This window comes from Podarcis bocagei (assembly GCF_964188305.1).
Source record: "Podarcis bocagei genome assembly, chromosome: W".
NCBI lineage: Eukaryota > Metazoa > Chordata > Lepidosauria > Squamata > Lacertidae > Podarcis > Podarcis bocagei.
This window is the reverse complement of record NC_138131.1, coordinates 37,418,123-37,435,303: the sequence shown is the minus strand read 5'-3', so window position 1 is coordinate 37,435,303 and position 17,181 is coordinate 37,418,123. Positions and strand designations below refer to the sequence as shown.

The following is a 17,181-nucleotide window of genomic DNA, read 5'->3' as shown; positions in this document are numbered from 1 at the left end:
GCTGGCCTCGACCAGGGCCAGGGCCTTTTCAGCCTTGGCCTCGGCCTGGTGGAACTCTCTGCCACAAGAGATCAGGACCCTGTGGGATCTGACATCTTTCTGCAGGGCCTGTAAGATGGAGTTGTTCCGCCGGGCCTTTGGTTCAACCTGACTCCCCTTCTCTTTTTGTGTAAGGACTAGTATGAAAGAGGCCTCCCAGTGTTCTCACAGGCCCATATAAGAGTTGGGCCTGATGAGCGTTTACTGTTCCCAACCCTAATCCTGCGGAAAGCCATCTAATTGGATTTGAATTTGATCCTGGCTTGTTTTCAGGAGGTAATTTCGTTATTGCTTGATTTTATACCAGTGTTACATATTTGGTGTTAGCCTCCCTGAGCCCGGTTTCGGACGGGGAGGGCAGGATACAAATAAAAGTTATTATTATTATTATTATTATTATTATTATTATTATTATTATTATTATTATTATCATCATCATCATCATCATCATCATCATCATCATTATCCTCTTAATTTGCATCAGCCCTTGGTTGTAGCAATAAAACAACGAGATGATCTGCAAGGAATAGAAATGAAAAATCAATGATATCAAATACATTTGAGGGTTTTGAATCGAGAGTGGACCTTATTCTGACTGCCCCAGCTCAAAACCCGGCCGCCTTTGCCGTCACCTGCTCCTCTTGATCTGCCAAGAGAGGACTCTGGGGTAGTGGTTGGGCAACCCAGAACAGGCAATAAAGGAGGGGTAATCATCTCACGACAAACCTAGACAGCATCTTAAAAAGCAGAGACACCACCTTGCCAACAAGGTCAGTATAGTAAAAGCTATGTTTTCCCAGTAGTGATGTATGGAAGTGAGAGCTGGACCATAAAGAAGGCTGATCGCCGAAGAATTGATGCTTTTGAATTATGATGCTGGAGGAGACTCTTGAGAGTCCCATCGACTGCAAGAAGATCAAACCTATCCATTCTGAAGGAAATCAGCCCAGAGTGCTCACTGGAAGGACACATCCTGAAGCTGAGGCTCCAAGACTTTGGCCACCTCATGAGAAGAGAATCATAGAATCATAGAGTTGGAATAGACCACAAGGGCCATCGAGTCCAACACCCTGCCAAGCAGGAAACACCATCAGAGCACTCCTGACATATGGTTGTCAAGCCTCTGCTTAAAGACCTCCAAAGTAGGAGACTCCACCACACTCCTTGGCAGCAAATTCCACTGTCAAACAGCTCTTACTGTCAGGAAGTTCTTCCTAATGTTTAGGTGGAATCTTCTTTCTTGTAGTTTGGATCCATTGCTCCGTGTCCGCTTCTCTGGAGCAGCAGAAAACAACCTTTCTCCCTCCTCTATGTGACATCCTTTTATATATTTGAACATGGCTATCATATCACCCCTTAACCTCCTCTTCTCCAGGCTAAACATGCCCAGCTCCCTTAGCCGTTCCTCATAAGGCATCGTTTCCAGGCCTTTGACCATTTTGGTTGCCCTCCTCTGGACACGTTCCAGTTTGTCAGTGTCCTTCTTGAATTGTGGTGCCCAGAACTGGACACAATACTCTAGGTGAGGTCTGACCAGAGCAGAATACAGTGGCACTATTACTTCCCTTGATCTAGATGCTATACTCCTATTGATGCAGCCCAGAATTGCATTGGCTTTTTTAGCTGCTGCGTCACACTGTTGGCTCATGTCAAGTTTATGGTCAACCAAGACTCCTAGATCCTTTTCACATGTACTGCTCTCAAGCCAGGTGTCCCCCATCTTGTTTTTGTGCCTCTCATTTTTTTTGCCCAAGTGTAATACTTTACATTTCTCCCTGTTAAAATTCATCTTGTTTGTTTTTGCCCAGTTCTCTAATCTTTCAAGGTCGTTTTGAAGTGTGATGCTGTCCTCTGGGGTGTTAGCCACCCCTCCCAGTTTGGTGTCATCTGCAAATTTGATCAGGATGCCCTTGAATCCATCATCCAAGTCGTTGATAAAGATGTTGAATAAGACCGGGCCCAAGACAGAACCCTGTGGCACCCCACTAGTCGCTCTTCTCCAGGATGAAGAGGAACCATTGATGAGAACCCTTTGGGTTCGGTCAGTCAGCCAGTTACAAATCCACTGAGTGGTAGCATAGTCAAGACCGCATTTTACCAGCTTCTTTACAAGAATATCATGGGGCACCTTGTCAAATGCCTTGCTGAAATCAAGGTAGGCTACATCCACTGTGTTCCCTTCATCTACCAGGCTTGTAATTCTGTCAAAAAAGGAGATCAGGTTAGTCTGACATGACTTATTTTTCAGAAATCCATGCTGACTATTGGTATCACAGCATTCCTTTCTAGGTGCTCACAGACTGTTTGCTTAATGATCTGCTCCAGAATCTTCCCTGGTATTGATGTCAGACTGACTGGGCGATAATTATTTGGGTCCTCTCTTTTCCCCTTTTTGAAAATGAGGACAACATTTGCCCTCCTCCAGTCTGCCGGGACTTTGCCTGTTCTCCAGGAATTCTCAAAGATGACTGCCAGTGGTTCTGAGATCACATCTGCCAGTTCTTTTAATACTCTTGGATGAAGTTCATCTGGCCCTGGAGACTTGAATACATCTAAACTAGCCAAGTATTCTTGTACTATCTCCTTAGTTATTCTGGGCTGTGTTTCCTCTGCTGAATCATTTGCTCCAAATTCTTCAGGTCGGGCATTGTTTTCTTTATCGGAGAAGACTGAGGCAAAGAAGGCATTGAGGAGTTCAGCCCTTTCTGTGTCCCCTGTTTGCATTTCACCATCTTCTCCTCTGAGTGACCCCACTGTTTCTTTGTTCTTCCTTTTGCTACGAACATACCCATAAAAGCCTTTTTTGTTGCTTTTAACCTCTCTAGCCAGCCTGAGTTCATTCTGTGCTTTAGCTTTTCTGACTTTGTGTCTACACGTGCTGGCTACTTGTTTGAATTCCTCTTTGGTGGTTTCCCCCCTTTTCCAGTTTTTGTACACATCCTTTTTTAATCTTAACTCAGTTAAAAGTTCTTTAGATAGCCACCCTGGCTTCTTTAGGCACCTTCCATGTTTCCGTCTCATTGGTATTGCCTGACGTTGTGCTTTTACTATCTCCCTCTTAACAAACTCCCAGCCATCATGAACTCCCTTTCCTTTTAGTATTACTGTCCAGCATTTCCTGGATTTCCTGGAAAAGACCCTGTTGTTGGGAAAGATGGAGGGCACAAGGAGAAGGGGACAACGGAGGACGAGATGGTGGGACAGTGTTCTCGAAGCTACCAGCATGAGTTGGACCAAACTGCGGGAGGCAGTGGAAGACAGAAGTGCCTGGCATGCTCTGGTCCAGGGGGTCACGAAGAGTTGGACATGACTAAACAACAACACAATCATCTCCTCAAGGCTTTTTATAAAGCACATGCACTACTGATTTGGTGCTACATGGGACATGAGCGTTTCCCATGTGGAATATGTCGGAATCGTCCCTCGAGTCCAGTCCAGGGCGAGACATTTGATCTTGCAAGGTTCAAAGCTGTCGGCATTTTGGGATTGCTTGGTGATGCAGATCAGGTGCTGGAGAGTCGAAATGGGACAGTGGGAAATTTCCTGATGGCAGTCAAGTTGTTCTGACACTTGAGATCATTTAGGCACTGACAGATTAGACCAGGCATCCCCAGCCGTCGGCCCTTCAGATGTTTTGGACTACAATTCCCATGATCCCTGACCACTGGTCCTGTGAGGTAGGGATCATGGGAGTTGTAGGACAAAAACATCTGGAGGGCCGCAGGTTGGGAATGCCTGGATTAGACTGTTTGCTTGACTAAAACCCAAAGTCAGTATCTGTTGTGGGGATAAGCCACAAGAGGGAAGCTCTTTGGCAAAGATTCCCACATTGCAGGGGGTAAGCCTAGATGAGCCTCGTGGCCCTTTCAAACTCCCTAGTTCTATGATTATATATTAGCAATTGCTTCATCATTGAGGAAAGCTGTGATGGTTCATGCGCTTCGTAAATTCTGGCCTTTTCCTGCGATGTTTGGGAAAGATGGGCTTTGTCTACTGTTTATCGGCCTGTGTTTTGCTGCGCCTCACGTGCTTCCTGCTCAAGTGACCCTCAAATGTATTTTATACAATGGACTTTTTATTTCCATTCTTGATTGATATTTATTACGGCCATTGGCCCGTCACACGACAGTTTCCCACCAACATATATATACTTAAACCTCCAAATTTAAAACAGCTAAAAACTTACAAGAACAGACAAGAACCAAAGCAAAATAAGCAAAAGACCCAACAACATACATTACAATAAATTTGCAACATAGACATCGTCTTCTGCTCATAAATTAATAAAAGACATCAGTGGTGATATCACCTAGTTACATCCTAAAACATATATCATGGTTTAAAAGGGTCATCCGAGCCACACAGGAGTCCGTTTTTCTTCTTTAGGGATAGGACGCTGATCAAGAATCTGGCAACCGTGAGTGATCTTAGGGGATCTTCATCATTTAGTAGATATCTCAGTTTGGCTTCATTCCAATCATCGGCGATTCCCTTTAGATATGGATCAAGAAACTTGCTCCTGGCCGATGAGTGAGAAGCACATTCAAAGATTATGTGATGCAACGATTCCGGTGCCCCACAATTACAATCACATAAGAGCGATATCTGTCCATTGGAAAATCTATTTCTCAGCACGTTCGATGGGAAGGCGTTGAATCTTGCCTTTATAAAGGCATATCTATGAGTCGAAGAAGTTAAGGAATTCAAATAGTTTGGGAGCCTTAAGAGGGGTAATAAACCAAGGTTTTGAGGTGAGCAGGTACCATTGCCCAACACCATTTTCTGCTGCAAATCCATCTCCTCTAGTTTACAGGTTACTGTTCTTTTAGCTGGAACTATGTCCTGCTCTAGTAATTTAGATGGGGAGATTCCCATTGCCGTAATTTTCAGTTGTAAATTTTTTACCCATGGGCTCTGGAAATCATCTCTCCACATACATTGTATCAAATACAAGTTTGGGAGATTGTGCCATAGAGATAACCAGTGACAGAGTATGTGCTTCCACAGGGCGTTTTCCAGGGATACAATATTAAGTTCCATGTGTAACGCTGTATTACTTACACAGTTGGGCAGTTTCAATATCCCTCTTAAAAACTGATTTTGAATAACCTGTAGGTGAGATAGGTTGACAAAAGTCCCCCAAGTTGAGATGGCATAAGCAATTGTCGGGATCACCTTGGCCTTGAACACTTTCAACGCCGATGGGATGTGGAGGGCTCCATCGGTGAAGAAGAATCGCAAGATCGCCAAGGAGATAGCTTTGGCTCTGTTTGTAACATAAGCTACATGGGCCTTCCATCTAAGGTTATGTTGTAACCAAACTCCCAAGTATTGGAATCTATAAACTGGTTCGATGACTCTCCCATCAATTCTCCAATTATGGAGTTTCCGGCTCTTTGAGAAAACTAGGATCTTAGATTTTCCATAATTAATTGTAAGGGAATTTGTGTTACAATATGATCCAAAAAAAATTAAGGCCCTCCTGAGACCTACTCTAGAAAAGGAGAGGATGACTGCGTCATCCGCATATAGTAACAGAGGGCAACGATAAAGTGCTAGGCGGGGTGCGTGAATCCTTTCTTGAGCCTCTGTTAGGGGAGTCCTCATGTCGCTTATGAATAAATTAAACAGGAATGGAGCCAATATACAGCCCTGTCGGACACCTCTGTTAATGGGAATTGAATTGGTGAGATCGCCCTCCGGAGTGAGTCTCACTCTGGCCACTGAGTTCTCATGGAGTTTAATTATTAGCCAGAGAAGCCTTCTGTCGATGCCCCAGCGGGTGAGTTTTTCCCAGAGGATGTTCCTGGGGATACTATCGAATGCTGCCTTTAGATCAATGAATGCCACACAGAGTTGGCCACCCTTTGGGGTGGAATATTTCCAGGCAAGATGCTGTAAAATTAGAATATGATTAATTGTTGACTGTTTTGGGCGAAATCCAGCTTGTTCGGGCCCAATTAATTTTTTCTCTTCGGCCCATTGGGTAAGTCTGTTCAACAGGAAGCGGGCATACAGTTTCCCCACTATTGAGAGCAGACTGATATTTCTATAATTTCCTGGGTCGTCTGGTGAGCCCTTTTTGTGGATTGGAACGATAATAGCGTCCTTCCATACTTCCGGGATCATTCCAGAGTTGTTAACGGCATCAAAAATGGTCGCCAGGACTTAAGCCCACCAGTCCGCATGGTATTTTATAGCTTCTGCCGGGATCAGGTCTGGCCCAGGCGCTTTCCCTGTTTTGAGTTTAACGATCAAATCATGGATGTCCTCCGGATCAGTGGGGGGCCAGAGGGGAAGCTGTTCTTGAAATTCATCTCTTGTGTTAGCAGTACAGTCAGTTGTGGCAAAATAATTTTTTAAGTATGATTCCCAAACCGGGGCAGGAATAATAGTTAAAGGGTATCTTTTAGTTCTTTGATTTACCAGGAGCCAAAATTGTCTGGAGTTCTGTAATGATGAGGCTTCTATGATTGCCCGCCATTGATTCACTTGCCATTCCTGTCTAGCTCCCTTTTGAATTTGCTTGTAGGCCGATTTTGCTTGGAAATATTCTTTTGGCAGGACCGTTGCTTTATATTCTTTGTAGATGTTACCAAGAAGTTGTCTAGCCTGTTTACAAGCACTATTGAACCACAATGCACCTATCTTCCTTTGTGTTCGATTTATTTTATGCGTCGGAACAGAGAAAAAGGACGATAGATCTTCTGACAGATTCGAGAATAGTCTTAGAGTTTGGTCATAATCATAGTAGTCCTCAATTAAGCCTGAATATGCTTGTTTTAGCCCTTGTTGGAAATATGCTGAGTATTTTTGGGCCTGTAATTCGGACCATTTAACACTTTTGATTTGCAATACTGAGTTCGTAATCAGATGTGTTGGGTGCCTGTCTCCATCTGGGGTCCAGTCTATAGTCATTGTGGCGACCAACGGTAGGTGGTCGCTCAGTTGAATATTTTCAACTTTAAAATGGGAAAATTTGGGGGAAATGTCATGAGATACTAACATATAATCCAGGACACTGTTTGCAGAGGAGCTTATGTGTGTAAAATCACCCGGTACGTCTGGCGGGCAGTTCCCGTTTAGAATCACTAAGTTTAGACGTAGTACCAATTGGTAAAGAAGGGTTCCTGCTTCATTTACCCTTTTGTCTTTGGAAAGTCTTTGAGTATGGAGGGCGAGGTCATTAATGAATTCTGGAGTTATCCACCATTTGGCTTTGATTAAAGACTCCCAGTTTGTTGCAATGCGAGCATTGAAGTCCCCTGCTATAACATTGGGTATATTGGGGTATTTGGAGAGACAAAGAGTAAGATGTTCCTCCAAAATTACCCATTTATTGTATAAGTCTGCAGTGTTGCCTCCAGGAGGAAGATAGACATTTGTTATAACAAGTTCAAAATTTTTCCCCGTAATCAGGGCTGTAATTGCAAAGGTGGAAGCATTTACAAGCGTGAGTTTTGCCTGTATTTTCAAGGAAATTGCTATAACTAATCCTCCACTAGGCCGGCCTCCTTTAGTAGACGGGCATGCCGGTAATGATGTAACATCAAAACCATTAATATCTACTCTCCCCTCTTCCCATGTTTCTTGTAAAAGAATTACTTGGTGTAAGTTTATTAGTTTTACAAGGTCCGGGTCAGATTTTTTCCCCTTCCAACCTGCTGTGTTCCAGCTTAAAAAGGAGAACGGGGGGGGGGGGGGAGATTTGACTGGGGTTTGGGTAGTCACAATGGAGAAGGGGGGAACGCTGATCTTGGGTTGTCAGATTTAAAGAAGTCAGTAATTTTCCTTTGACTAATAGTAGATGACTTCTCTCCTTTTGACGCAGGTGTGCCACTTGAGCTGTTTATAATTATGCTCTGCTCGCTCGGTCCTATAGGGGTAGTGTCCTGGTTTGGTCTGATCTCCTCTCTGAAATCCCTTGTTTTATCAGAGAGCTTATCACCTAGGGGGGCAGAGATTAGGTCGGTACAAGTTTTAGCTATTATTAGATTTTCCTTCCATGGGTATATCATCTTATTTATATGGCCCAAGGGGTCTTCTGTCCAGTCCGTATCGATAACAGATTGAACTTCTAGATCATCAGCTAGGGATTCTCCGTCCGATAATGATGACTCCAGGTCAGGCATTGAGGAATGTGTCGAAATTTTGTTTACATTTTGCTGTTCTTTAGTAGATATATCCATTCCGGTTGGTACAGGATGAGCTGGTTCCAAATTAACTAATGAAGGTGGCGGGACGATTGTCTGTATCGTTGCCTTGGATTTTATAGACCTATTTTGGGGCTGTGGGCTAAATTGGAGAAGGTCCACCGAGCCTTCAATGGCCCTGTTTGTTTGAATTTCTTTGTTTCCTATTTTACTTTTGGCCTGAAACATCTTCTCTCTTAATTTGTCTAATTTATTTATTATTTTTTCTTTTTCTTGTGATTGTAATTCATCAAATGAATTCATAAGGGCGCTTTCACCACTGGATATTCTGGAACTACCCAAATTCATTCCTAGTTGTGGGCTGCAGACGATCTCCTCCGTTCTCTGTGGGGAGAGCAAGATCTCTTTGTCTGGCGATTTTATAGAGCTTGTTTCTGAATCTAATGTCTCTTTCCCTTTTTCCACAAGTAGTGGATTTACTATGCTGTCCGCAAAAACCCTTGTGGGTATGATTTTTGTTTTTATGAATTTCCATTTTTCTCTTATTATTAATAAGGGTAATCTCAGCGAATGGAAGGCTAAAATAACTTTGTAAGGGCCATTTGATTGAGTTAGCGGAAGTAAAGCACGAAGATCGATATGAACTGTGCTTATTCTCAGGATTTTACTTAGGGCAATTTTAGCTCCTTCTAAGCTTGACCAGTCCCATATCTCTGACCTTATCGTTAGGCACACCTTCTTTGGTTGCAGTGTTAGATTTTGCTTACACATGAGATTGTTTAGTTTGTATTTTCTCATCCCCTTTGCCCCAGATTTTGGTGGGGCTATCCGTGGAGGTCCCCTCTGGTAGTTATTTTTGAGGGCAATTTTGGCATCCATATCCATCACTTTTTCAGTTAGCTTGGAAATTGAGCACGTCAGAAAGTCTATCTTTTTAAATATACAGTCCAGTGTCCTAATGACTAATTGTAAATGGGAGGACTCATTTCCCAGCTGGTTCTCTTTATCCTGGATCTTTTTTCCATCCACGTCGGACCCACCTTTAATGGGAGTGCTCGTTAGATTACAAGTGTGTAAGATGGTATTTTGGGGCTTGGGAATGGCTACATCCAAGTCACTTAGTGGAAGAAATCTATTGTGTGTAGTAACTGCTGCTTGAGGATTTGACTGGACTCTTCTTCCCTTAGCTTGTAGCTTGGGGCTAGGGAGAAGCAGTAATTCCTCTGCTTCTCTGAGGCGTTTCCTCTTGCCCATAGCCACAGTAGATATGAACTAAATAATATAAATAATACAGGAGAGAAGAAGGGAACTTCCTACCACAGTCAGTGATTTAGCTGTGCAGCTGAGTATTTAACTCCAGGGATTTCTCCACAGTTCGTTGAAGAGCTATAATAAGAGTAAAATTCCGATAGAGATTTACTCCTGTTGAGGGCTCTAGTAAATCTTCTCCAGCTCAGCCCTCTTCACGGTTAATTATACAAGTCAAGGGCTCTCAATTTAAATCTTTATCCGGTCCCCCGTCCCTCCCCTATTCGGTCTCTGGGGTAAGTGAAGGCAGGCTTTACTTAAAACAGAAGGGTCTCACCGCTTTGCGAACTTCCAGGCTTTTGTTTTGTTTAATTGGAACTTCTGTCTCCTTTCTTCTCACCTCTCTCTGCCGTAGACTTCTTCTTCGCCTCTCAAAGTGTAATTTCAGCAACCCGAAGCCTCACAGCCTCACAGCTTTCCACACTAGCTGGTAGGATGACGAAGTGCAGCTGGAGAAAGCGGCTCGGGAGGGAGGCTGGGTCCTCAAGCCCGTCGGGTTCAGCTGCTTGTCCAGGCACCTGAGGACTCCTATGGTCTCCTCTGGTCCTCCCCTGGCCTGGCTTCAAAACTTCGGCTTGGCTTCTTTCCCTTCCCCAAGTATTGAGACTCCGCTCAGACCCTGTCTCCAGGCTACAGCTACAGCAGCGGTGATCCAGTGCCCGGGAGTAATTTTAACCAACGCTTGCCTTCTAGTTCCTTGTGTAGCCGGTGATTCAGTGTCCTTCCAACAAGGGAGACAAATTGCTGTGTCACTTGTAGGTTTAAATGCCTTAGCTAGCAATTAAAACAGGTAAAAAGAAATTAATAAAACTGTTAAAAACTAATAAAAAACTGCACGACTAGCATGGAGCTTAGAGCAGGGCTGCCCTTGCCGGCGACATCTTGGAAGCTCTCCCCCCACCTCTCGGGCGTGGAATTGGCATTTCTCCAGTTTGACCCACAGCTGATGCTCCTGCAGCCTTTTCAGCACTTTCTTGACATCTTTCAGATGCTGCTCCTCGTTCTCTGAGTAGATAAGTACGTCGTCCAGGAAGGCCACACAATTCTTGTACAGCAGGGACCCCAACACGTGGTTCATGAAAGCTTGAAATGTGCTGGAACCCGATTGTAATCCGAAGGGCATCACGAGGTACTCAAAGGCCCCCAGAGGGGTGAACATCGTGGTTTTCCATTCATCCCCCTCCCTCATCCTTATCAAATTGTACGGCCTTTGAAGGTCCAACTTGGTAAAAACCTTCCCTTTCCTTACCCTGGCCAAAATGTCATCAATTTTGGGCATAGGAAAGGTCACTGGTTCCGATACCCGGTTGACCGACCTATAATCTACGACCAAGCGGGGCTCCTTGGAGTCTCTTTTGTCCACAAAGAACACTGGACTGCCCCCCACCGCCCTTGATTCTCGTATAAAGCCCCTCTTCAGGTTCTTGTCAATGAACTTCCGCAACTCCTGCATCTCCCTGTCTGACATGGCGTACAGCTTACCCACTGGTAACTGAGCCCCTGGGAGTAGGTTGATCTGACAGTCAAAGGGCCTGTGAGGGGGTAGTCTATCCGCCTCTTTCTCACTGAAAACTTCTTCCAGGTCTGCATACTGAGGTGGTACTTATGGCAACGGAGAGGCCAAAGTTGCCATGAGTTCCAAGAAAAACAAACATGGAGTCCAGCACGCTTCCCTTTGCGCAGCTCTGCTGTCTGTCCGTGCTGATCCAAAAATCCTTCCTGCCTCTCCCTCTTGCCGGTAGCAGAGATAAACACAGCGGTGAAGCAATTGCAGTAATAAATTCAGACACAAAGGCGTTCCTTATCTTCTTAGCCTTTAATCATGAAGTTTAACAGCATAACTTCAAACCTGGTGAAAGCTCACCCATCTTGCGTCCTCTCTCCGCAAAAGCGAAACCAGACTGAAACTCTCAGAGTCAATCCACTCCCATAAGAGTTTCTAACCACGCCTCAGGTAAGAGACGTCACACAGAACTCCTTAACCCTGTGAGTTCTGAAACCAATAACACCCCCTCTCGTCTCGAACCCTGAGGGAAACTGTGAACCCCTATTTACAGACCTCTTTGAGTTCAACTCACCTCCCATTGCCTTTTGCCTCCCACTGGCATCTATCCCAGGCAATTGTTGAATCCCTTCCACACTCCCAGAATCACACTGTGCGAAACCAACCCACGCACTGGTGACCTGAAACCTCTCAGGTGGAATCCCCTTTGTGGTCCGAGTTGACCGCCGGAGTACAACCTCGGGCGCTCCTCCTGACCCACTGGGGTCAGCAAGTGTGTCTCCAGCAAGCTCAGAAGATTCCCCCTCTGACTTGCTGCGTCTTCGGGCCTCCTGCACATGGCTAACAGGAGATGAAGGCTCGCTCTTGGGTTCCATCTTAACCTGTGGAGAAACCCACCCCTGTGCTTGACCATCATCAGCAACCTGGTCTTCAGCAACAGGCTCCGCCTTTGCCTCTCCTTCCTCCCTTTCTTCCTCCCCCTCAGAATCGGACAGACATTCTGAGAGAAAATCAGAACCAACCTTAGGCCGTGACCAACCACCCTGCTCAAAGAACTCAGCATGCTTGCTGACCAGCAGCTTGGTCTGATCACCCTCTGGGTATGCAAACTTCCACCCATTTGTCACAGGATCATACCCACAGAAGATCATGTCCTGGCACCTAGGACCACCCTCCTTCCGTTGCGCTGTTGGTATCGGCACTGAAGCCCTAGAACCAAACGAACGGAAGAAATGCACCTGTGGCTTCCTCTTGTGCAACAGAAAATACGGTGTGTCACCTACATCGTGATTGTAGGACCTGTTAAAAACAAAGCTGGCAAACTTCCAAGCCTCACTCCAAAAGCTCTGAGGCAGCCCAGAGTCACACAGCAAAACCCTGACAGCTTCAGCCAGTGTTTCACTCCTGTGCTCTGCCACGCCTCTCTCTTGAGGAGACTTTGCACCCGTCACCTGGTGACGAATTCCCTTTTCCTTGAAGAATTCCTTCAGAGCAGACCCAGTGAACTGTGACCCACGGTCGCTCCTGAACTCTTGCACCTTGGTGGAGAACCTTAGTTCCACCTCCGCAACCCAATCCTGGATCAGTTGCGCTGCCTCCCTCTGTGACCTGAGAGAGAAACACCATAAATTCTGAGAAAAATCATCTGCCATTGTTAGCAGAAACCTGGCCCCACCCAGACTCTCACACTTCATGGGTCCTGTAAGGTCTGTGTGAACCAACTCAAAAGGTTTTGTGGTTACCCTCTTTACCCCGGGAAACCTGCACCTTTGAACCTTGCTGCATGCCCTGCACACTAGGGATCCCTCACATGGTGTGATTTTACAACCTTTGGTGCAGCCGGGCAACCTTTTAACATCTTCCGAACAAGCATGAGACATTCTCTTGTGCCATACATGAACACATGAATCATGACTGGGAACACTAGCACACTGCGTCTGTGCTTTTCCTGCATTCCCCCCACCCTCCAGAGGTGTCTCCAGAACAAAGAGATTGTCCTTGCCTTCCACGTTGACAAGCAGCTTCCCCCCTCTGGAAAAAAACAGGTGTTATTTTCAAAACAAATTTTGTACCCTTCTTTTACAAGAGCTGGTACAGATAACAGACAACAATACATTCCCGGCACAACGTAGATCTCCAGCTGCGCCTGCAAAAAAGGAACATACACGTCAACAATGTCAGAAACTTGCTTTTGGGAACCGTTTGCAAACTGCACAATTTTCCCATCCAAAACAGCCCTGCAGTCCCGCAGCCCCCCAGCAGGTGTCTCTCCAATCAGGTGATGACTCGCTCCACTGTCGATTATAAACTTCACAGCTGTGTCCCTGCTGGAATTGTTCTGTAGTGTTGCCATGCCAACAAACGTCCCGCTGCACCCCCTGTCCTTGGCAGCATCCGAAACCGCAACTTCTCTCGTTGCTCCGAAGACTGGACTTATCTCAGAGTTCCCAGACAACTCTGCAGCCGTTATCTCCCTCTGCAGCAGATGGCTGACCTTGACGCATCTAGCTCTGTCCTGTTTCCCAGGCTTCGACTTACGACGCAAACAACTCTTGGCAGCCTTTGGAAAAAGAGGCTTTTCTGTGCTTTTACTGCTCACCGCCCCCCCACTGCTCACAGGGCTCCCAGGACGCTTTCCTGCACCCCCAGTGGTGGGTAAAGGGCCCCCAGCAGCTTGCCTCTCTCCAAGCTCCTCACGCAGACATGTTGCATCACCTGCGCAGCTTTGAGACCCTGCGAAACTGGCAGCAACAGCAGCAGTGGCAATAGTCCCTTTGTCCCCCTCAGGGGTCCCACAGCCTTTCCCAGCTGTGCACCGGCTTCCACGAAGGTGGTCAGTGCCCTCTTGCCTCTCCTGTTCTGATGCAGCCATCTCCCGGCCCTTGCTTCCGCCCCCAGCTTTGCACACTTCCTGTAGAGCTAGCCAAGCGACCGCAGGTTTCCTTGCATCCAGAACTATAGGCCTTAAATCAGCACTTACATTCTCAGCCAGAAAAGCCAGAACACGCTCCTCAGCTTCACGTTGGCTTGCAACAGCCCCAGCTGACGAAGACATCGGCTTCACCAATTCCCAGAGCTTGGCTCCAACTAAGGACAACTCTGCTAAATAACTCCACTCCAACCACGTTTTAGTGGTTAACTTCTCACATGGCAGCTTAAGCTCAAAGCCATGTTCCTGGGACTGAGCCATCTCCTTCTCCCCCGGGGTAAGCTTACTCACGACTGGTATCAGCTTCCTCCGGCCTCTGGCAGATCGGCTTCTCCTCCCAGCGAGCTCCTTCCAGCCTCAGAGAAACAGCTCCAGAGCTCCAGCTGGACCCAGCAACTCTCCTGCTGGCTTCCCCACACACACGTGGGACGTTCCTGCAATGCTTCAAAGCTTTGGCAAGCACCCATAACCTATGGCAACGGAGAGGCCAAAGTTGCCATGAGTTCCAAGAAAAACAAACATGGAGTCCAGCACGCTTCCCTTTGCGCAGCTCTGCTGTCTGTCCGTGCTGATCCAAAAATCCTTCCTGCCTCTCCCTCTTGCCGGTAGCAGAGATAAACACAGCGGTGAAGCAATTGCAGTAATAAATTCAGACACAAAGGCGTTCCTTATCTTCTTAGCCTTTAATCATGAAGTTTAACAGCATAACTTCAAACCTGGTGAAAGCTCACCCATCTTGCGTCCTCTCTCCGCAAAAGCGAAACCAGACTGAAACTCTCAGAGTCAATCCACTCCCATAAGAGTTTCTTTTTTTGCATACGTAATTTTTATTAATTTGTAAAGGTCACAGTACATAACAAACTTTATCAAAGCTCTTATCTGTTCACTTAAAGAAAAGGAGTTGACTTCCTTCAGTCGTTCCACGAATCGTCCAAAATAACATTTAAACAATAAATCCGCATTTCCATATTTGTAAAGCCATAAATCATTCTCATCCATCCGTTTTTATTTAGCCTTACCCTTTACCTCTTACAGAACTCCTTGGAAACCTACTAGTGTTGTCTGTTCATCAATTAAGCTTTCCAGATATTTCGTAAGACTTTCCCAATTTTCAACAAACCTCTGATCTTTTGTATATCTGATTTTACATGTCATCCTGTCCATCTCCACATAATCTAATAATTTGCTTCTCCATTCCTCCGTTGTTGGGATACCCTCCTGCTTCCAATTTTTTGCTATTAGGACCCTTGCTGCCGTTGTTGCGTATTGGAACAATTTATAGTCTTTCTTCTTAATTTCCTTTCCTACCAAACCTAGCAGGAACGCCTCTGGTCTTTTATTAAAGGTATATCTTAGCATTTTTTTCATTTCATCATATATACTTTCCCAGAACCCTGTAACCTTTGGGCATTCCCACCACATGTGGTAGAAGGTACCCTCCTTTACCTTACATTTCCAGCATTTATTGCAGGATCCGTACATTTTGGCTAGCTTAACCGGGGTCAGGTACCAGCGATAAAACATTTTCATTAGGTTTTCCTTGAGTGACACACAGGCCGTAAATTTTAGGTGTTGTTTCCAGAGTTTTTCCCACTCTTCAAGATAGATATTGCGGCCAAGATCTCTGGCCCAATGGGTCATTACCACCTTAACCTCTTCATCAGCCAAGTTCCAATCCAATAAGTACTTGTACATTTTTGATAATATTTTTATGTTACTTCCCAGAATCTCAGTTTGGAACCTAGAGTTTTTATCGGCGTAGCCTTTATCTTTTACATCTTTCCTAAACATATCATTTATTTGGTGATAGTTTAGCCAATCATATACTTGAGATTTCACCTGATCATAAGGCCTCATTTTCCACTTTCCTTCCTCCTTCATGAGCAGTTGTTCGTAAGTTGCCCAGTTGGTTCCCATATTGACCTTTTTGATGGCCATTGCCTCTAATGGGGATAACCATTGGGGTGTTCTGGGTTCAAGCATCTCTTTATATCTTTCCCAGACCTCTAATAGAGGGCCTCTGAATATATGATTCCCAAATCCTTTGTGGCCCTTCTTCCGCCCATGCCACAGGTAAGCGTGCCACCCATATCTGTTGTCGTGACCCTCTAAGTCTAGCGCTTCCCCGTCTTCTAATTTTATCCATGTCTTTATCCAGCATAGACAAGATGCCTCGTAATATATCTTCAGGTCAGGAAGGGCAAAGCCTCCCCTTTCTTTCGTATCCGTCAAAATTTTGAACTTTACTCTCGGCTTCTTCCCTTGCCAGATGAATCTGGAAATATCTCTGTGCCAGGCTTTAAATGTCTTGCTACCCTTAATGATCGGGATATTTTGGAAGAGGAACAGAACTCTTGGAAAAACCGACATTTTGATTGTGGCTATTCTACCCCAAAATGACAATCTTAGCCTACCCCACGTTTCTATGTCCTTCTTGACTCCTTTCCATACCGTTTCGTAATTGTTTTTAAACAAATCTATATTTTTTGGCGTTACCCATATCCCTAGGTATTTCACCTTCTTTGTTACCTCTATTCCTGTTTCTCTTTGTAATTCCTCAATTTCAGTTGCCCGCATGTTTTTGGCTATTATTTTTGTTTTTCTTTTGTTTAATTTAAAGCCTGCTACCTCCCCAAATTGGTCAAATTCTCTGAGTACCTTTTTTGTTGAGTCTAGTGGTTCTTCCAATGTTACGACCAAATCATCCGCGAAAGCTTTAGTTTTATGTTCATGTTTGCCGACCCTAATGCCTTTAATTTCTTTATTGTCTCTGATAGTTTTTAATAGAACCTCTAATACTGTTATAAATAACAGTGGGGACAATGGGCATCCCTGCCTTGTTCCCTTAGTTACTATTATTTCTTCCGTCTCTACGTTGTTTATTATTAATCTTGCTTTTTGTTCCGTGTATATTGCTTTTATGCCGTTAGAAAATTCAGTGCCCACTTCCATATGTTCCAATTGTTTCAATAGAAATTCCCAATTTACGTTGTCAAACGCTTTTTCAGCGTCCACGAATAGCAGTAAACCTTGTTTGTCACACCTTTCTGTTAAATATTCTATAATGTTTATGATATTTCTTAAGTTATCCTTCATTTGCCTACCCGGCAAGAAACCGGCTTGGTCTCTGTGGATACTGTTTATCAAAGTGGCTTTGAATCTTCTTGCCATGACTCCCGCAAAAATCTTGTAGTCTACGTTTAATAAGGAAATCGGCCTGTAATTTTTAATTTGTTCAAGTTCTGAAT

General features: G+C 45.0%; 1 protein-coding gene across 1 annotated transcript in view; it reads left to right on the top strand.

Annotated features, from left to right (window-relative positions):
* Positions 1–16,954, top strand: part of LOC308578077 (uncharacterized protein) — a gene marked incomplete at its 3' end in the record, with an annotated part of 28,463 nt that extends 11,509 nt beyond the window's left edge. Inside the window, exon 6 of the mRNA XM_081178359.1 lies at positions 16,907–16,954. Coding sequence (XP_081034485.1) covers positions 16,907–16,954 — 48 coding nt within the window. The remainder of the gene's footprint in view (positions 1–16,906) is intronic.
* Positions 16,955–17,181: the final 227 nt, after the last annotated feature.